This window comes from Crotalus tigris, unplaced genomic scaffold (genome assembly GCF_016545835.1).
Source record: "Crotalus tigris isolate CLP2741 ecotype Arizona unplaced genomic scaffold, ASM1654583v1 scf7180000017731.4096049, whole genome shotgun sequence".
In the NCBI taxonomy this organism is placed as follows: Eukaryota; Metazoa; Chordata; class Lepidosauria; order Squamata; family Viperidae; genus Crotalus; species Crotalus tigris.
In genome coordinates, this window is record NW_024096599.1 from 509,475 (window position 1) to 531,495 (window position 22,021).

The 22,021-nt window shown below is 38.2% G+C and overlaps 1 protein-coding gene across 7 annotated transcripts; it reads right to left on the bottom strand.

The window, feature by feature from the left end:
- Positions 1–10,083: 10,083 nt before the first annotated feature.
- On the bottom strand, positions 10,084–21,924 carry TMEM200C (transmembrane protein 200C). Of its 7 annotated transcripts, none has more exons than XR_005556219.1 (3): positions 20,875–21,008; positions 13,121–14,936; positions 10,084–10,224 (listed from the first exon to the last, which is right to left on the bottom strand). XR_005556219.1 is itself a non-coding variant. In XM_039339164.1 (2 exons), exon 2 carries the CDS (start codon positions 14,891–14,893, stop codon positions 13,214–13,216), a length of 1,680 nt encoding a protein of 559 aa, XP_039195098.1. In that variant the 5' UTR covers positions 14,894–14,936; positions 21,417–21,924; the 3' UTR covers positions 12,400–13,213. The 7 variants fall into 7 exon arrangements, 4 of the variants coding, with proteins under 4 accessions (XP_039195098.1, XP_039195095.1, XP_039195097.1 ...); XR_005556218.1 differs by having other exon boundaries at positions 13,042–14,936; XR_005556220.1 differs by lacking the exon at positions 10,084–10,224 and adding an exon at positions 12,400–12,857.
- Between the last annotated feature and the right edge of the window lie 97 nt (positions 21,925–22,021).

Consider the following 22,021-nt stretch of genomic DNA (forward strand, 5'->3'; position numbering starts at 1 on the left):
AAACGTAAATACATAAAGTAAATAAATAACTTTATAGCACAGAACTTTAAAATTGGATGAATTATAGAATTTTGCCTAGCTAAGCCTGCTGATTGCTAAAAGAAAAGCTACATAAATACCATCTGTCCAGTCTGAAGTTGCTGCTAACAAAGGAAAAATTAACTTGTGTCATAAATCTGAATAAAATCTAGGTTATGATAGAACATGAGTGATTGTTTCATCTAGCCCAATCTCACATGGAAACCACATTGTAAACTGTGGGGAATATATGTCATAATATAGAATAGAAAGTGTTACTATGTGCCTTTGCAAAGACCAATAATTGTGTTGGGAAGGTGCGTAAAGATATGGGCTAGGGACTTGAAAAGCATTGGGAGATTTACAAAATGGTTTAAATGACCATTCTTCTGTGTCTATACATTATTTATTCATAAATTTGTTGACTTGGTCCCAATCTAAAATTGCAAATAAATAGCAATAGCACTTAGACTTATATACTGCTTCACAGAGCTTTAATAATGTACTATTTTCTCAATTAGAGCTGAAATAGCTTTATAGAAAATTTCCTGCATAGTAATAATTTTATGCTTCAAATAAAGTTATCCATAAACTTACATCCTCTTAGGATTGTGCTGAAATATGTCAGACCATGATAATTAAAGTAATTTAAGCCGAGATGGTGCAGCAGTTAGAGTGCAGTACTGCAGGCCACTTTAGCTGACTGTGTTCAGCAGGTCAGCGGTTCAAATCTCTGGCTCAAGGTTGACTCAGCCTTCCATCCTTCCGGGGTAGGTAAAATGAGGACCCAGATTGTTGGGGACAATGTAAATATATATATACATTGCTTACTGGTGTACACCGCTTAGAGAGTGCTTGCACATAAAGCGGTATATAAGTCTCATAAATAAATAAATAAATTTACAAATTTAAAGCATCATTTCTGTATTTCTGTGTAGTGAAATTCTAGAGGCTTCATCATCACATTCATAAAGACTTCAATCCTTTATGATGGGCTGAAAACTGCACTACAGTTCTGTGATGTAGAAGCATGAAAATATGTTATTACAGTATGTTAATTTGTTCTAAAATGACAAAGATCACTGAACATAACGTCTAGACTGTGATGACAGTGCATGGTACATTCATATGCTTTACTTTGACGCTTCACTTTACATGTTATCACAGCAATAAAATTATTTCCCCAAATATACTCTTATTATTAAACAGAAAACCATTTTGATGTAGTGGTTAAGGTGCTGGTTTAGAAACCAGGGGACTGTGAGCCCAACTCTTCACAGGATTGTTGTGGGCTGTATAGAAAGACAAAACAGGATTTGGCATGTCCCTTGCCATAAGTCAGTGCTTCTCAATTATTTTCTGTCATGCCCCCCTAGGAAGAAGAAAACATTTCGCGCCCCCCGCGCGACTATAAATAGTATCATTTGTCTATAAAATTGTTATAAATACACCTCTGCATAACACTGTATCCTTATTAACGTATATGAGAATAAAAAAAGAAAGAAATGTGGATCAATTTACAACAAAGAATAGCTTTATTAACTGTAGCAGAAAAGATTTAAAGGAGCACAATATTAAAAAAAAACTTTAACCTGCAAAACAAAAATATATAAAATATATTTCCTATTTCCTCGTCTTAGCCTTCGGAAGACTTTCTTTTATCTCCTTCTCTCCTTCTCTCTCCACCTGTCTTCTCATCCCTGTTAAAAAATTTTTTTCTGTACAGAGGACCAATTTCCGGGTCTAAAAGTCACATGGACGGGTTTGGCCAATCAGGATAGAGCATCATGTCTATCCAATCGGGTCCTTTGCATGTGTCACATGTGTTGGCGGTCATGTTGTCCTCCGCGTCGGGCTGCTACTGGGGCTGCGCTGGGACAATCTTCAGTGTTCGCGCCACGCTGCTCCCTCTCTTCAGCTCTAGAGTTGCTAGGCAACCAATGCCGTGTGGGACGCCGCTTGCGAGTGAGTCGGATGATCCGATCTAGAAATCCAATATGACAGTATTTGCCGAGATCAAACGAGCCCCCCTTTATGGAGCCTCGCGCCCCCCCTGGGGGGCACGCCCCACAATTTGAGAAGCACTGCCATAAGTCCTCCCTCCCCTCCCCCCCTCTCTTCTTTTCATAATATGACAGTAAGATAACTTACTTTAAAATGTTCTTTATTTTTCAATATAAAATCCTATTGCAAGATGTAACTACTAAGATAGAGTTGTTCTGCTTAATATGATAGGTGGCAGAAAGGAGATGACCTAACCAAAACAAAGACATATGGATTTTGGAAAATAAATTCTTGCTGAAAGTGATCTATGTGTATTGTTTTAAAAGCTTCTAAGTGTAATTAATTGAAATTGGAACATAAGAAATCTCTAGCAGGAGAATATTTTGGAAGAGGGCAGGTAGAAAATGTCACTAATGTTGCAGAAATTTATTAGTTATATTTGTAATTTTAGACCTACAAACCTGAAGACATTGGACTTGTATGTCTATTTCTTATTTATGCAAATAAGGGGAAATTCTACCAAGCTATAGAATTCTACCAAGCTATTAATAAAAAGGATAAATTGAATATCTATTATATTCAGTTTATATAGCTATTCATATAGCTGTTGAATATCTAATAAATGCCTGTTCTATAAAAACTATTAATTATAAAAGCAGGATAAACCTTTTAAAATAATCTCTTTCATATCTATTGTATAATATATATATTATACAAACACAAAGAGGTGGGCCAAAGGATAAGAAATGGAAGAGCATTAATATATTGAAATGTTAATAGTTAACCCATAAGTAATTAATATTCTCATAAGAAAAATATGAGATCATTATGGATATAATTACTGAAATATATTTAGACACTTTTGGTTAATGGGTTTATCCTTAAGACGTATTTGGGAACCAAAAACTCAAAGCCTTATATTATATTTGGCTTTTCTTTACTTCTTTTTCACTTGGCATATTGGAGTAGGACTGCTTCACTCTTCAGTTTGCCTGCAGCTCAATCATCCTGTTTCACTACAAACAACCCCAGGAAGTCCCAAGAAATTAGCTGATAGTATATTTCTATAGGAAGAGACATTCTCAGGTGATTTCAGATGTATGCAACTTAAGTCCAGGAGAAATACTGTTGATTATGCAATAGTTCCTCTCCTAGAAGTTAATTGTGTCATAAAGTTATGGCAGTGGTAGGATTCAAATATGTGAACAACCGGTTCTCTATGTGGATGCCGCTTCCCGAAGTCCATTCTGGGCCTAGGTAATAAAAAAATTAGCTACCAGTTCTGTTGAAGTGGTGCGAACTGGCTGAATCCCACCACTGAGTTATGGAAATAAGTAAGAGGTAAGTAAATAAAGTGGGCAAAATAAATAAGAGGTAAGTAAATAAAGTGAGGATTGTCTGAAGGATAAAGTAATCTATATACTCGTGAACTTAATAATCTGTCCAGTGATACTGTTGAGGTAATAGGGGTTAATTTTAGATTTTGTTTTTTCTTTAAGTATGGAATATTGATGGTTTGCTTATTTTTTTGTGGGTGAAAGAGAAACTATTGTGAGGGTGTTGGACTAGTGGAAGCAGGATAGTTTTTGATGGAAGAATGAATTATCTCTGTACCATTTTTTATTCTGTGGACTCAGGATACCACTAGGGCAGTGATGGCGAACCTTTTAGAGACTGAGTGCCCAAACTGCAACCCAAACCCCACTTATGCATCGTTGAGTGCCGGGTGGGTGTGGCCCATTGGGTGGGCGTGGCTGTGGTGGTAACAGCAGACTGGGTGGGACTAAAAAGTTCAATCAATCAAGTCCAACTTTGCAAGATCTTTTTTTTCCCCGCGAGAAATTGAAATGGACTGATTGAACCTTTTTTTTTTCTGCACATGGCGGGGGAGGCCTAAAGCGAAAAGGTTTTATAAAACCCAGCTGAAGGCCTAGGACTGGAGTGACAGTGCGCATGCCCACGGAGAGAGCTCTGACTGCCGCCTCTGGCACCCGTGCCATAGGTTCGCTACCACTGCACTAGGGGCTTGCTTTCTGGTTGCCCTGGAGAGTTATGACCTCATTAACAGGACTAGGGAAATGGTAGATCTCCAGATTCTGCTGAACTACAAATTCTCCAACATCACCAATGGCTACTGCTGGGCTGCTGGGAATTGTAGTTCAGCAGCTTTTGCTGTCTAATGAAAGTTAAACAGCAATGTTGTATAATTGTAGCCATGCCAGGCATTAATGCTGGCAATATATCCAATCCATTCATCAAGGTTTCTATTTAACACGTAATGTCTCTTTTTTATTCTCAAGGGCTTCAGGAAAATTTGTGAAAGCTTGTATGTGGAATTTAAAGATATTCCTTTTGGAACAGAGCTCTTAAGTCGAATTGATCTCTGTGCCATGCATAAAAAAAAGCAAGATTCTGGGTACTATCACTGTGAATATTCAATTAATATATGGCCCATAAAGTCTGAAGATAATAGAAATGCGGAGCAGCAGTCTGATGCCCTGACAGAAAAGTGAAGCAGGTGTTCCTTGAAATTATGGTGCATATAAAGAAATTGAAACGGCGCATGAAGACAATTATCTTGCTGCTCAAAGAAATTGTAATGAAGCTAGAAAACATGACGAAGTGAAGATATGAAAACACAGAAGCTACAGCCAAGAATGACACTACTATTAAATGGAATAGTGTCCTCTAAACTCATGCCAGCAAACAGTCATACAAAGCAACCCATGAAGATCAAGAAAAAAAAGAAAGGGCATGTAGCAATTTGGAGAAAATTGTAGCAAATGGAAAAGTTTTTCCTAAAGGGTAAAAATATAGTGTTTCACAAATGATGGTAGAAATAAAATTGCCGCTGGAAACATCAATCAACCAATGATAGGTAAGGTATTTTTCAGTTCTGATTTGAGAGAAAAGATAATTTTTTCAGCAACATTTTCTTTAGTACAAATATTGATGAAGGAAGCAGAAAACAATGAACACCACATAAGAATAAGAGGAATAAGAAAATGATAGAAATATATGATTGTCTGCTTGGCTTTACGTTTTGGTATCCTTAACTGAAGTATTTTATTAAAGCATTATTACCCTGCAAGATTACTTTTTCAGCACTGAATTAGTGGGATGGCTTATATGAAATATATACAGCACTTCATAAGAAAATAGCTTCAGTGTAGAATGATCTTATTTGGGAATTAAAGAAATAAAATTTGAATGTAATACTTAGCTATAAGGTAAAAAATGTCTTATAAGGGTGAAAACTACAGCAATAATTAACAACATTGGATTCTCAAATTTCATGTTCTTTGAGCAATAAAGAATGCAGTACAAATATAATGATGCATTTGTTTATTACAGACAAAAGTGTGCTTGAATGAGTTTAACATAAATTAAAATTGGTAATACATATGTGAGCCAAATCATAGTATTCCACTCATTTAATTTATCAAAAATAAAATATAAAATTATTACATGGTTTTTATCTTTTATCTAGTACTGTATGTATTAAATGATGCAAGAACATTACACTGCTGTCGGGTATTAGTAGCACATTTTGTCCAGAAGATGGCACAAATGGAAAACCTGGTGAAATATTGTGGCAAAAAAAACCCGAAAGAAACCTGTGATTAAATGACTGTTTTTAGTTTTAAGCTTGGCAGACTAAAAGCAACTACATTTTTAATTCCTGGCCACTATCATTCTTATACTATTAATAATAGTATATATTCACAAATAAAAGACATTATTGATTTTGAGATATTCTAATTCAAGGAACAGTTTTACAATAATTTGTCCTGTGACTCATGTGCCCTTATGAGTCTTTGGATCCTGTAGAAAATTCTGCAACAATATTTTGCACTGTTTTTGTTTTATTTTATTTTAGCACAGACTGGATGACCAGTTACAAGAAATGTTTTGCTATCATTAGCTGAATTTGAGCAGGATCACTATTTAATGTTCTTTCAAATTTTGATCTTATATTCTGTATGAGTACTTGTAGCATCAGATGGACCATCTTATGAAATCAGTCAAAAGTACATATTCTGGAATATATTTAACATATACCTGGAATTGTACTTTGCAAAGAAAAATTAGTAGGGAAACTTCTTTGTTACTGAGCTCCTTCAAAAATATTAGGTTGGCTTTGACAGATAGTCTTAAGATGCAATTGCTGAAAGCAGAATGATGAATTAGTGCAGGGGCCCCCAAGTTGTGGCCCACTACCAGGCCGTGGCTACTAGCCACTGGGCCATGGAACAGGCTGGCCAGTACATGCATGTACACTCACCACTATGCAAACGGGATGCCACAGGGCAAAAACGGGGCGGTGCTAGCGAGTGTCATGTGGGCATTAGCACTGCCCCATTTGCAACACGCATGCTCGTGGCCCCGTTTGTGTGTGCACACGCATGCACATGCTTCCCTCTCCCTCTCCCTGTGGTCCACCAATGGAGAAAGGTTGGAGATCTCTGGACTAGAAGACTCTGAAGACCTTTCCAAACCTATGATCCCATGTTCTATGTCAGTAATCTAGAATACAAGATAATATATTTATGTATAGTGAAAGATGAGTTTGGATCAGCATTGACTGTGCACCTGGTAATTATGATGGGAAGAAACTGTCTGTTAATTGTTGGCTTCAGTTGGTGTTCACTTTTTTTAATGTTTGCCCAGTAAACATAAGAATGATTGAGAGGCAGTATTGTTAAGACTCTTCAACTGTTTAATTACAACTTTTTTAATGGGTGGAATTGGCTTATGTGACCTATTAACAAACATTCCTCCCTGCAGCAATTATTTTACTAAAGCTCATTAATTAATTTCTATAGAGCATAGAAAATATGTGGTAAACCATATTTATATTGTTTTAGGCAGGCTTGTCTATTCAAATTACAAACTTATCTAACAGGTCAATACTGACATTTTATGTAACAGTTATTCCTTTTTTATGATGCAAAATAATTACGCTTCATTGTTCACTTACAACTGAGGTAAGTGTTAATGTCATTAACTTGACATTCTAATTGCAAATGGCAGTAATGTCAAAATTAGCTTTCATAATATCCAAATTTCCTTGCATTCCAAAGCCTGTGATGAAACTAACTTCAAACTTTAGAGCTTTATTGGTATTCATCCACTTCCACAGGAGAGCCAGACTCATCTCTTCCTCTATGCCTGTATTTTTCATCTAAATTAATTCAAAGGGCTTTGTTTCATACTTAAGAGTTTGAACAAGTGACAGACAGACAGCTTGTCAAGTGAGAGCAATGATGTAGTTCTGAAGCTGATGATCCTGATCTTGATTTAGTCTAAAAAATATGAATTGATTTGTAGAGCTAGAGACTATTATTACCTGAATGACACTATCTGTGATTAAAGCGAAACAGGGATACACAATAGGAAATTTTCAGCTCAGAGATGATGCTAATACTTAACTTTTTTGCATGGTGGCTCCTTTATCTGTTGAGAAATATCCTGCAAATATCTAAAAGTAAAAGTAAAGGTTTCCCTGGCCAGTCGTGTCTGCTCTAGGGCTCAGTGGTCATCTCCATTTCCTGGCTGAGGGAGCCAGATCATCCACAGTTTCTGTGGCCATGTGGCTAGCATTGGTATATGCCAAAGACACAGAATGCTGTTACCTTCACATTGAAGTGGTACCTATTAATCTACTCACATTTGCATGCTTTCAGACTGCTAAGTGGGCAGGAGCTGGGGCAGGAATGGGAGCTCACCCCATTGTGTGGCGCTCGAGTCTTGAACCAAGGCTGTCAGCTTTCCAGCTGACAAGCTCAGGTCTTCAACTGCTGACCCATCTTTCCCTCTTTTTGCAAATGTCTATATGGGCATTGACTATACCTGCCACAAAAAGTACTGTTATCATATGAAATCTCTTCCACAAGGACATATACTTACATATATATGCATATTCATGTTTATATATACACACATACTTTGGATGGCCATTTTTCTATTGAAATATGCTTCCCATAGAAAATATATATCATGTTTGAAACTCTTTAATTACATTCAGGCATTTGTTATTTGTATGGTTGCAGTCCATGGCCGGGACACACTTGGCACTTTGCCACCGTCACTTTGTGTCCCTGCATCAATGTCTTTGCTCTTCACCTTCAGCTGCAATGCAAGGAAAGACATTGATGGGAGCATGATGGGGTGACAGCGGGATAACAAAGCCGCTGCTCAGCATGGACCTTTCCCCACTCTTCATAATTGGGTAAAGACTAAGGAAACAGGCGTTTCAGTTGACCAAGTGGGTGATTGTATTGTATAGTGTAACTGATGACATTTTCATTATATGAAAAGGTGAACATTTACTATCTTACATCTTTCTTCATTGCTAATATTACTTCTGGCCTTAAAGTCTTTCCAGCAATATTTTGTAACAGCAGTGTATGTCCTTCTGAAATGTTATTCTTCAAAATGATATTACAGTCTGACAGAAGTCATTTTATCTCTCTGCTTTGTCTTAATGAAATGGCTGGAAGCCATTGTTTTCTTTTTAAGAAGCCTACTCATCTCACAAATGCATTTTTATCACCGAGAAAAGTATGAATCAAGAAACGCTCTCAAATATGTTAAGCTCCATTTAATTACTCCCATGACTCTTCAAATGGTCTTATACAGTTGAAGCTGTATACTGAGAATGCGTTCTTTCATTAGTACGAGAGTAAAAGTTGGGTCACTGAAGTCATCTGAGTGCTTTCACTGTGGCTAATTCACAGGTCAATTTCCATGAAATTATGCATGCTATCATTAAAAGGTCCCATGATTAGGTATAAAGTAAGAAACTAAAGGACATGACAAACAACAAAAAATATTGGATTAGAATAGAGTTCTAATATTCAGTTTACCAATGGACTAGGTAAGCACTTCCAAGATAATTTTTATTTTTTTTAAAAAAAAAATTATTCAATTTATATGGCTGCCCAACTTAACCAGTGCTACTGACGTTATTTCTGACAACCCCAGGCAGCATCCTGGCCCCATCAAAGCGCTCCCTGCAGAAGATGCTAAAAGTGGAATTTTTCCAGAGCATTTGTAGATGGAGTGGCTACTGTCTACATTTTTTTAGATGGGCTTGAGGATTATTTATTAATTCATATATAATTTATATTTACCATGGATATTTCATGTTATGTGAATTCATCAATTGCCAGGAGTCCTAGCAGATTATGGAAGGTCAAATAATTGAATAAATATCTTCAACAGAGTTAGATATTAGATTCCTGCCTTAAACAAAGATGTTGAACTGAAATGGCCCTCTCCAGCTTTTTTACTTAGATTCATTACTTTTCATCTGATCATCCACATGATTAGCCAGTTCACTGTCACCTTAAAAAATAATGATTCTAAATTTCTACAACAAAAAGATGTGACATAAATGCACTTGATGAAGGTTCCTTTAGTATTTTTCAAATATATACAAAAAGGGTTGTTATGCGATTTGGAAATATTCCTGTGTCCAGAAAAGATTAAAAAGTATTTGATTGCTTGATTTCATACTTGTTAATTCAAGCCCATTAAATTCAATGGCATCATTTTGGAGCAAGCATAGGATTGCAGCCTATCTTGCAGATATTTTTAGCTTGTGCAATATATATATTGCCTAGGACTTGTTTTTATTTGGTATTTACTTGCATACATCTGATGATTTTAAAGGCGTAATTATCAAGTACATTATTAACATGTAAGCAATTGTATAATTAAAAATATTTTCAATTTTTCTTTTTTTCCTGGAAATACTTAAAAGAGTTAGGGTTTATTATTATTTTATCTTCTGTGTTGTTTGGAAAATGAATGAGAGTAATGTGGTAAGAAGTCCTATACTCATTTGGGGCTTTTTTGTTTGACGCCTTCAAATCAGTGTTGACTCCTGGTTAACAGCTAGACTAGTCCTTGTAGTTTTCTTGGCAAGATTTTCAGAAGTGGCTTGCCATTACCTGCTTCCTCAAACTGAGAGAGAATGACTGAGCAAAGGTCATCCAGTTGGCCAGCCTAAAGTACAGCTAGGACTCAAAAGTATCTTGGTTTCTAGCCTGGTGATTCAACCACTATACCAAACTGGATCTCCATTTATTTCTTAGTACAAGATAAATTTATGAGGCCATTTTTTCTTGTGTTCTGTAGATCTTCTCACATATCCAACAGGAAGTAACGTATGAAGAATCTGCAAGCTGATAGGCACTTGTTTCAGAAGGAAAAAGAGAGAAACAAAATAATCAAGAAACATTGTATGAATGCATTTTAACTACTTCATGTCAAACATTTCAAATTAGACAATAGGCAATATTATTTGATATGATCTCACCTTCTCTGAGCATGATCTCTCCTACCACTTTAATTGCATTGAGAAAAAGAATGGGGCTTTCTTTGAGCATCACCAGTTGGGAAGGTTTCACAGTGATGGAAAGACAGTAAAGCATGAAAAACACTTTGCTTTCTACCACTGCCACCAATTAAAAAAATATGCTTAAAAATCACCAATAGAAATTTTAAACTAAATACTTATGTTTCTTGAGAGTAAGGCATAAAAGCAGAACCTTTCTTTTGCAGAAGAGGACCACTTGTGAGAAACGTTTGGCACAGATTTTGGTCCCACCAGTTAGGAGTTAAACAAATAGAACAAGCTGCGCTTTGGATGGGTGGTTACCTACTCTTTAGCTGTATATTTTACTGTCCTTGCTACTATTCACAGGATGGGCACTACATGCTTGAAATGGTTGGTAAGTATGTCAAGGACAGGGATATGTCTGGCCTATTAGATGTTGCTGATCTATAGTTCTTGGCTTTTCCATCAGCATCCTTGGTAAGGTATACTGGGCATTAACAGTTAACATTGTCCAGGAAAGGAGACAAGAGCAGCTGATTTAAGACACATACTATGCTTAGTGCTTAACACATAATATGCTATTCATATAAATATTTATACATTTCCTCCACAATATGAGCCCATATTTGGTCTTTTACACAGGATCTCACCAGCATTTACACTTATAGTATATACTATAACTTCTATTACTACTAATAAATGATGTTGTGACATGAAAGTATGTCTGCTCTGGCAGAAAAATACTTGTGCCTTGCTATACCACGCTGGCATTTATGACCTTGTAGATTAAGTATGTTCTGTCTAAATATCAGTGCAAGGAGGGAGATATATGGCCCATCAGCTGAACAACATCCACCTGCTTCCACCATCATGCTCAGCAGTGAGAAAAACTAAAACATGTACTTCAACAAAGCACTTTTTAAAGACTGCACATTCTCAGAACTGCATAAATGTATCTGCATTGTACCCTTCCAAGTTGAACCAGGTAACTTTGATCCTCAAGCGATATTCTTCATAGCATTATTTAGAAAAAGAAAAAATGAGCCTGGTATTACACAGTATTGCTCCCTGAGACAGATGGAACTATCTGCATCATAGTGCAACAATGGTGAAATCCCTAGTTCCCAATAAAAGCAAAGTCATTTCAGAGAAAATAGGATATAGGCACTAAATTGTTGTAAGAATATTGGCTATTGTTTAAACACAAATATCTTTTAGCTTTAAGCTGAATCACACACTCTCTTGGCAGCTTTCATCTTTAAATCAATCCATCAGTACGGCTTTTATTTTTAGACGTATGACTTAATTACAGTGACAAAAGACTTCTGGTTCATTGCCATTAAATTTCTATGGATATGACTATTCAGTGTCCAATGCTTGGGATTCAAAGGCCAAAAGAGGTGGACAGGATATGAACAAAGAGCCTATCTGCAGCTCCTAAAAAACAGCTGACTTTTTCCAAAACAAAAACATGAAGAGACTGTGTGATCCGAAAAAAGACATGTTGGTTTTCAGAGTGGCAGAAAGAAAAGGGTGCACTCCTGGGTATTTGAACAGTATTTTTCATTCAGAAATGCTGCATAGCCCTAATTAGTAAACATTAATGCATTGATTCATTGTGTCCCATTTAATATTTGGTAACCAAAACTAAAAAAGAAATGACTGTAAAATCCAGTTCATTAAGAAAATATAAGTCATTCTCATGCAGTTAGATGATACCTGGAAGAAGAAACATTAGAGAAACTTTGATTATTCAATTATTTTCTTCCCAGTGTTGAAACATCACTGCAGTACCTCTAACACAGTGGTTCTCAACCTTTTTAATGCCGCGACCCCCAACCGGTCATAAGTCGAGGACTACTCAGCTGGTGCAGCACCGTTTGCAGAATGGGACTTTTGGCGGGCTCAGCAGGGCAGAGACAGCCTGGACAATTCCTATTGGCTTTTGAAAGCCAATAGAATTAGATTCTATTCAAGAGAGTCTATTCTATTGGCTTTCAAAAGCCAATAGAATAAAAGGGAGTAGCACAACTAAGGAAAAGGGAAAAAATGGCGGACTGCATTGTTTGGCGACCCGCGTGAAATGGTCGTTCGACCTCAAATGGGGTCCCGACCCACAGGTTGAGAACCACTGCTCTAACACAACCAAAGAAATGTAATCATTTAGCAGAAAAATTAAATACTACTTAAATGTTTTGTCATTGTAAACTTATATTTCATTCAAAAATGATTATTAATGCTGTTGGTAGATACATGTGCAATAATGCTCAATAAAGTACTCATTATTTGAATTAAGAGTCTGGTTGTTCATCTGGCCACAGTGGTACCCCCTTTTTTTTCTGATACTATTATAGAAATAAAAACAGTGCAGGTTTTTACCTGGCATGTTTTACCCTAGTATTCAGCTGTTAATCCTTTGAAAACAGTGTTCCGTACTAATAAACATTAAAAGAGAGATGCATTTTGCTGGCTTGAAAACCACCTTTATCTAAAGATGGGGAAAGGGTGTGCAAGTATGCCATAGCAAAAACAGAAAGAAAATGGGAAAATAGAATTTTAAAAAATCAGTAAAGTGCACAATTATTGTCAAACATTCTATTCCTGTTATTCCACTGAATTTACTGAACAGTCATTGTGGACTACAATTTGGCTTGAAAAGAAAAGAGGCTTACAATGCAAACAAACACCTGTTAGGTGCTTCTCCTGAAGACTTTTATAAGAATTGATTGATGCAATTCAAGGATAACCTACTTCAGCTCTTTGGATGTTGGCCCATGTCCTAGATCCGCAAGGGGCAGAAGGATTACAAGTTGTTTAGATGTTTGTCTCCAATTTATTTCACTTTTAAATGCCAATGTTTTCCAGATCTGCATCTTCCAGGCCAACAATGGCATCTGATCTGGAGATCATGAAAAGTTTCTCTTTATTTGTGTACTGTCTCTGAATTTTCAAAGGCAGCTGCTCTGTTTGTTCCTTGCTGGTGCTCTGTGAGGAGCCAATTTCCTCACTGGAGCTGATTTCACAGTCTTCAGGTGCTTTATGGGCTGGGGTATTGGCAACAGACTCCAAGGAGGTGCCCGACTCCTCCAGTGGAGTGTAGCCCTTATTGCTTCTGTACTGATCACACTGAGTGCTCTGGGAACCTTTCTGATCCACAGATGGTGTAGGCAGATGAGAATCCCCCAAATCAAGGGATCTAGAGTAGTTGGAAGATGAAGCTTTAGCTAAAAGACTGGAGTCAAGGTCAGTGCTACTATCCAATGTTTGAGAGGGTTCAGGGAACAGGGATTTCCTAGCATCAGGGAGGCAGCTTGTGCTCTGGCGTCGAAGCACTACTTTACGTTTGTTCATCCTGGACAACACTGACAGTTCCTGCGCTGTGTCTAGGTAGCTGCTCCTGAGATCTTTTAGACTAAGTTCAAATTCTCCCCGAGGAATTTCTTTGCCATCCCGTTCAGTCAGCAGCCTCTGCCAGTCACCATAGTCTCTGTCAGTCATTTCCCCCTGAGCCAGTGGTAGCAATGTGAAGGTGCTCAGTGAGGAGCCCACAATGGAACTGGCAGTGCTGTGCTGGTCCCAACTATCTGTGGGGGTACAAGATGGGTTACGGGCGCTTTGGGCCAAAGTAGCTCTTTCTTTATAGATGCTATAAACAGCGTCAGCCAAGCTGGGTATTTGCTCATGTCTAGAGGTGGAGAAGCAGCGAGGTGAGGAAGCCAAGTCAGGAGGGGAGAGGGGTGCACTCACAGATGGGTGCCAGGTATTCTTGGTAAGCATGGCAGCAGCTCCTAAGGTTTCTCCTGAGCTGCTGCCAGGTTTTAACTCTAGTCCATGAGATTGCACACAGTTAACAAAACCATTTATTGGAACTGAGGCAACAGTAGAGGGAGCCCCATCTTTTGGCCGAAGACTGTGTGCATCTATGACAGTGGAGTACAGGTCCCTCAGATTGATAACCTTAGTCTTTTTGTCACGATTCTCATGCAGCACTGCATTGGCACAAATGAAGAGGAAGATGCCAATACCCATGATGAGGGGTCCAAGCACTTTGAGCTTGTCTGAGTGCAAATATGTAGAGAAAAGATGGAAAAGCAAATTTGTTGAGCTGGAGGATGATGAGGAGCCAGGCAAAGATGGAGAAAGTGCTTTCTTGTTGCCAGAGAAAGAAGAATTGATGCCTTCTAGGTAAGATTCTCTTGTTTCTTGTGTGTGGTTCTTGAAGTGGCTTTCAGGGGCTTTCCCATATGGTTGCATTAATGGGCTGTGGCCAAGGCCCCCTGTCCTATAAAGGGGTTTGGGCCAGTAGCCAATCACAGCCAAGGCAATTCCCACAAGTAGTACTAGAATACCACAGACAGCAATGAGGCCAGAGAGGGAGCAGAGTTTGAGCTTGCCCTTCACCACCACCACATCATTCTTGAGTTTTTTTTTTGCTTTGCGCTTGTGTTTGGAGACTTGGCCCTGAGGCCGTAAGGGATCCTGTTTTCTGGCTGAGATCCTCAAGAGGCCTCCAGTGGCAATCATGGCTGGCTATCCAGGAGAATGTTTCCTACAGCAGCACCAGCTCCTGTAGCAAAATGGAGAAAAGAATGTAAGAGCGATTATCTCATTTAAATCAATCTTTCTTAAATCAGTCACTATTAACTAATCAGCCTCATTCGAAGAAGCATGTGAGACCTATGTTGCAACATGTCATACTAATTGGCAAGAGAAAAATAATCCTTTACAATAACCTATTGGTTCTATTATCACTGACAGCGTGGCCTTAGCAAGACTGCCTGTAGCTCCTCCTCCTCCTCCTCATCTATTTCAGTGATTCTCAACTTTTTTAATGCCGCGACCCCCAACTGGTCGTAAGTTGAGGACTACTCAACTGGTGCAGCACCGTTTGCAGAATGGGACTTTTGGCGGGCTCAGCAGGGCAGAGAAAGCCTGGACAATTCCTATTGGCTTTTGAAAGCCAATAGAATTAGACTCTATTCAAGAGAGTCTATTCTATTGGCTTTCAAAAGCCAATAGAATAAAAGGGAATAGCACAGCTAAGGAAAAGGGGAAAAAAATGGCAGACTGCGTTGTTTGGCGACCCCCATGAAATGGTCGTTCGACCCCAAATGGGGTCCCAACCCACAGGTTGAGAACCACTGATCTATTTCTACATCAACTGAGAAAGACTATAAGCTTCCCTTTTTTTTTTGTTTACAGTAACTTAGCATCAGATGAAGTGCTAGAACATTTTCTTCTGAGGATATGAATTCCAATAAATCAAGGCTTGGAATTTGTTCTGAAGGGAACAAGCTGAAATATACACAAAAGAAGATGCAGGTTCTAATAGTTCGGGATTTTACTGTTTTGCATAGAGGTCCATACGTGCTTTACTAGAAGAACTGTGCATATTCCTGATATATTCCTTCTATCTATAGATTATATTACCATGAAAGAACTTTTCTATCAAAACAGGCATGCTTCCTTATGCTTTAGTGACCTTTGTATTCTTTCAATTTTTATAAAAAACATATTCAAATTTTATAATACAATAGAAGTGGAAGAAAAAGGGGAAAATAGAAAAAAAAATGATAAAAATAAAACATAAGAATTTTCAATTCTGCTCTTCCTTCAATTGAGTAATTACCATCTTACTCTTTTCCCTCCCTATTTAGCCCTTACTAATCCCCAAATCCATAAATCCTTGGCCAAACCTTTTCTTCTTTCAGCAACCATTTAAGGCTTCCAGTCTTTTAACAAGTCTTTATTGTCCCTCCCTCCCTCCAAACTTTGCAATTTCTGCAAGCTCTGTCCATTTTATAATCCAATCTTCTACTGTAATCATTGTATTCCTTGAGTAGGACTGTCTTTAGACACTTTAGAAAGTGCTGACACCAACAAGCTGTTGCGGCTTAGTGAGTGGAAAACAACCATCCATATCAACTTAATTTCTCAGCCCAATTAAAATGCTGCTATTGATTTTTAAAGAGTGGACGATGGCCTCTTTCATATTGCTACATCATTGCTTCAATCAGCTCCAGTGATCTTAGTGTTAGGTCTACACTGACATCTTGATTTACAGGGATTGGATAAAGACTGTTTTATTGATAGATCTTTTATTGGTAACCAGGCACAATCTTTTCCTCATTATACTTGACAATACTTTAGGCAGGAAGAACATTGTTTATAGATGGAGTTTATTTTATTGTTCTATAATTACGTTTTAATATCAGTTTTAGGGACTATAGTATTATTACTTAGCTGACTTGTTTCAATTTTTTTTGAAGGCTTAATTAATTAAATACTACCTTAATCAGTAGACAGCTTATAACTGACATGAATTACATTGGTAAATAAATTATCCTAGGATCAGGGTTTTTTTCTTCAGAAATTAATGCATGACACCATGCTCTGACAGTAACCCAATTCTACATCTGTCATGTGTACATCCCCAAACCTCAAAGTACCTTAATTTTTCAACATTTCATATTTGTTGCTAACCCTACTTCCTTCTCTTCCCTTCTGGCCACCATGTGACCATATTCTACCTTAATATTTCATATTATGCTATTGGGCTATACTAACAATGAAAAAGTATATTCACTACGTAATCCACCTCAACTTGTAAGGAAACTTCATTTTAATTACATGCATCATCTCTTTAACTTGCAACAGAACTGCATCTTAAGGAGCATGGCCATTTCTTTTTTTTTTCTTTAAAAAACAGTTGGGAAAATGATGTGAAATCATTAAATGCCAAGTTCTTGTTCAGTTGGTTCTGATTAAATAAAATTAAAAAGGGGAAAGATGCTGTTGTGGAAATTATTAGTAAGTGGTTTCACAAAGCCAAAGTTTTATCAAACATTCTTGAAATTTTTATCACAATGAGCAAGGCAGTAGCAAAAATATCTACTCATAGATGCCCTTAGTAATGATGTCCCTATCTGAATACAGAGCCCTTAAGTTGCATAAGTACAGAAAGAAATATGCTCTCCTTGTTATCTCCAGGGATAGGTGACTTTCTCAAGGTTTTACCATGTTTATTATGGCTTTGGGCTAAATAAAAACAGGTGGAGATGGTATATTATACTTCATATAATCTGAAAAACTAAAGCCATTTTCATATGTCAGTGAATGCAATAATGTATGTATGTATGTGTGTGTGTGTATATATATATATATATATATATATATATATATATATATATATATATATATATATATATATCAATCAACATGCATAGAGGGGAATGAATTGAGACTACAACTGCTACTCTTGTTTAAACTATGTTAGAATATGCTTGAAGGTTACAAATAGCAAATTTGATCATATGGAAAGCATGTGAGTAATTCGAACTACTGAAATAATGCATTTGTATGCAAAGGACGTAAACATAAGAAAGTGGATTGTAGAAGGCTGTTACAGGCATGGATGGTTGAAGAAGTAAGTTAATTTCACAGCTTTATTCTAAACTGTAGCTCATACTTTTCTTCCATGCAGCATAAGAATTTACCTTTGTATATTCATCCTTGAGTGAAATTGGATCACACTCAAATCCCTTAATGGTCCTCTACTGGCTTTTCTGATTCACTATGGGTACTTGGAAACCTCCTCAATTCTGTCTCAAATCTTCGCAACTGGATATATGTTACAAACTGGTCTGGAGATTAGGTTTCTACTTCCTAGGTTTTTTTTTTAATGGTTATGGCAGCATATATTGAGATCTTCGTTAAGAATTCTGAGATATCATCTTTTGACCCCAAATTTTATTGGGTTTTTCTGCTGCACACCACACCCATTTTACTTTTGCTCTGGCAAAGGAAGAACAAAAATTGTGGTCCAGCCTGATGTAGGCAAGAGAAGGAGGGAAAAAGATTTAGTTTGTTTAAATGATTGTTATTCCCTGTTTGAACATTAAAGGAATGAAAAAGGAAATCTCCCAAGTTAAATATTTCCTGGAAGGATTAAAAAAAACAATGTTGCAATGTATGTATTCAAATATCCACTGAAATATTGTATGCCACTGTTATCCCAGCATATCATAACAGAGGTAGAACTGGAAAGCAGAAAAGTACAAACAAAACAAGCTTTTAGTTTCAAAAAATAAACTAGTAAGGAAAGCCAGGTAGACAAAATTACGTTTGCTGTAAAGTAGTGCATAAGGAACCCTCCCCCCACTTTTTCTTCGTCTTCATAATACCGTAATCCATGATCACCTAATGTATCTTAATGCTGTGGAGTAAGGTAATTGATTTATGGAATTATCCATCACAAGATAGAAAATTGTCACCAATGTGTGTAAATGAAAGGGTATTCATGGAAGCCATGATACTTATCTAATATATTTGGTACTAGAAAAAGTATGCCTCCAAATATCAACTTGCATGGCACACAAACTTGGGAGATGCTCATATTTTACTTGCATAATTTCCAGAGATAACTGACCCTGTTAGAACAGAATGTTGGTTTAGTTGGGCTTTTGAGCGATTCAGTAGGCTATATTTATATGCATGAGCATCAGGAGTGAAAACAGAATACACAGTGATGATTTTTTCCACCCTTCCTTTCATTAACTGATCACATTAGACATGCCTGAAGTATAATTAAACCAAGCATTCCTAGATGTACACATATGAGCTGGATGGAAAAGAATGTGATATTTTTTAATTAGCAACTTAGGGCAATGGTTGGAAGGCCAACTAACTAAAGATTAATTTCAACTATTCTATAAAAATACCTCAAAATCAACTTTATACCTGCCAACTGCAGTTTATAGCCTCCCTTTAGAGTTCTTTATGTTGCAGGTTTGGCTTTTTCTATAATAAAATAACTAATATTTTAAACATTTTGCATTGTCTTAAAAGGAAAAAAGATTGATGAAGCCTTCATCACACCTTGTGTTACTGCTTGCTTTTAATATTTCCTGTTCTTTTGCTATGAATGTGTACCTTTTTGTGGAGATTAGATCAACTAATAAGCTGTTTCCTGGATTCAGACTATTGTTTTTGAATGAGGCCAAAAGATTAGATTGCACAAGAAGCTTAGTAATGGTCATCTATCTTGCAAAGAAAAAGGAATTAAATTAGAAAATGTTGGAAATGAAACCAAAGAGTGAATTGGGTCATTAGCATTATGTATATTATATACTGTATTGAACAATTTAGGGATTTTATTTAAGTTAGATTTTCTATTTTACTGTTGTTGATATACTAAAGAAATAGCCAGATTTTAATATCAACTTTGTTTTAAGCAATTCGTATAAATCATTATTTCCTATATAACAATATTTTTTTTAAGTTTAGGGGATGAATATATTCTCTGGACATATGCTGATTTGGAATCACGAATGATGTTCAAGATAACTGGTTATGTAACATCACTGAATTTGCAGCCCATCAATGAAAAAATGCAGTGGCAATAGAGATGCACAATACTAAATTTCTTTTTCTTTTTTTTAAGAAAAGATGTTATTTTGAATCACCCAGGGGAACAAAAAGCTCTCTGTTGAAATAATATGCAAGATTTTGTTTGTATCACTGCATGAGGTTTTATAATCAGTTATTCAAACAATTGAATTCTGCAGTTCTTTACAAACTGTTCAGAGTTGTCTGAAAATATTAATTAAGGGTCATTCCTTACTTTTCCCAGAGTGAATGAAATGCATTATAAGAACGAATGGTAACAGCAATCATTTCAACGTGTACCATAAAGTTAAATCTTTTGCCTTGAAAACAAAAAATAAATCATCATCCCAAGGAATCTTATTTCCTTCATCACCTAAATCACATTTCTTGAAAATCCCCAGATTCAACCATGTTTAATTTAACTTAATTAATTTAATTTAAATGCCATCCCCCCACCAAAAATCCTGATTCTGACAATATACCTCAAGTAATTCATTGACCAATATGATCTCTTGCTTCCTCTTTTTACTGTATTTTTAAATAAGATTTGATTTCACACACGAGAACCCAAAGATTCAGCTTTTAATATAGAAAAAAAGAATCTAGGCCACATATAGATAGGCTCAGTGTTAATTAATATGGACAGTAAAAGACTCAAGAGGTAGAAATCCTAAAAGTAAGCCCACCTACTTTTAATTAATATCATGTGACGAAATATTCTGATTCTAGATGGACCTGGGGTACATGCACAGAGAAATCAAAGCTACACCAACGAATCGGCATGTCGTTACCCTGCTACATAACCAAAGAAATTCCAGATGGTGTTTCATGCTGTTTTCCAGGATTTCAGCAGCGTTTCAAGTCTAAAAGGTCTACCAGACTACATGCATGCTAGAAGCCCACTCACTGCTACTTTTCATTGCCTTTCCCTGTGCATGAACGAGTAGAAAATAAAGCCAAACCAGGGTGGGTGGAGAGCACCTTCCATTCCAGTCCGTCTGGATAAATTAATCGAGCCTGCCCAAAAGAGCAGCTTGTTCTTGGGAGAGTTTCCTGGCTGCTGAAGTCGAAAAGTGCCCGCAGGGACAGAGCCTAATAAAACATTATGGCTGTCATACCTGCTGCTCCGCTGTCCTACATAATGTAATTAGCCAAGTGGCCTGTGCCTCTGGAGGGCAGTTTGCGAAAGATGGAGCTAAGAGGATTCCCAGCATGACGGACAGCTTGGGAGGCTAAAGGCAGCCACACGGAGGACCGGTTTTCGTTTTCGCCATGCGGGGTCATTTACAAGGGACACGTCTTGTTTCGAGTTTCCAGGCAAAACTTCCTGCCGAAGAGACATCCATTACAGGCGCTTCCATCTGCCGGGCGCCCATTAACCGGAGATCGTGTCAACCGTCCGTGCCTTAATTTATAAGCTCCGGGGGGCGATTTCTCTACGATGCCATTTCCCCTTTTGCCCCAAGAAGAGAGAAGCTAGAAAGGCCGCCACGCGAGCGACCCATCATGGTGGCCCGGGCGGGATGGGCTCCCAGCCCGCTTCTGTGGCGGACCGGGGGCGGGAGATGGCGAGGGGGAGAGAGCTGCAGATTCCCCGGGTGAGTTTCTGGTTCAAAATGGCAGCGTTTAGCAAACGCAGAAGCCCCGTCTGGTTTCTTACCAGGGAAAATCGGGGGAGGTCAGAGCTGCAGGCAAGTTCCTCGGAGCCCAGAAGGAAACCCGGGAGAAACTTTGCAGCCCGTCTGGTGGGCGCCGAAGACCCCGCGGCCCCTCCAGCCCGCCCCCCGTCGACTCAGAGCCGCCATCCCCGTCAGAGCAGCGAGGGTCTCTCTCGCCTCAGCCTCTCCGCACCCACGGCCGCCAGGCACGGCGAGCAGAAGGAGTTTCGGCAAAGTGCCTCGCCCGCAGCTCCAGCCCGCATCCTGCCTCGCGCGCCGGATCCCGGTCGCTCCGCTGCTCCAGGCGCTCCTCCCCTCCCCCTCCGCCTTCCCGGGAGGCTTCGGTTAGAGGGGTTGTGATTGCGGCCGCCGCTAGACGCGGAGGGCGTCTCTTGCCCCGCGGAGCTGCTGTTGCTGCTGCGACTCTTGCTCTTGAATGGCTCCTGAGTGTGAAGCGGCTGCTGTTGCTGCTGCCGGCCCGACTCGCTGCAGTTGCTAGGATACCGGAGCCATGACACAGGGAAATTGCTGCAGGATGGCAATCATTACCTTCCAAACTCTCGTTCCCCCCCCCCCTCTTTAGGAGGGACCAGAGTCTCGCCCCCAC

Bases quoted from the DNA above. Each gene is read 5' to 3' on its own strand.
- TMEM200C (XM_039339164.1), bottom strand. From the start codon at position 14,893: ATGATTGCCACTGGAGGCCTCTTGAGGATCTCAGCCAGAAAACAGGAT.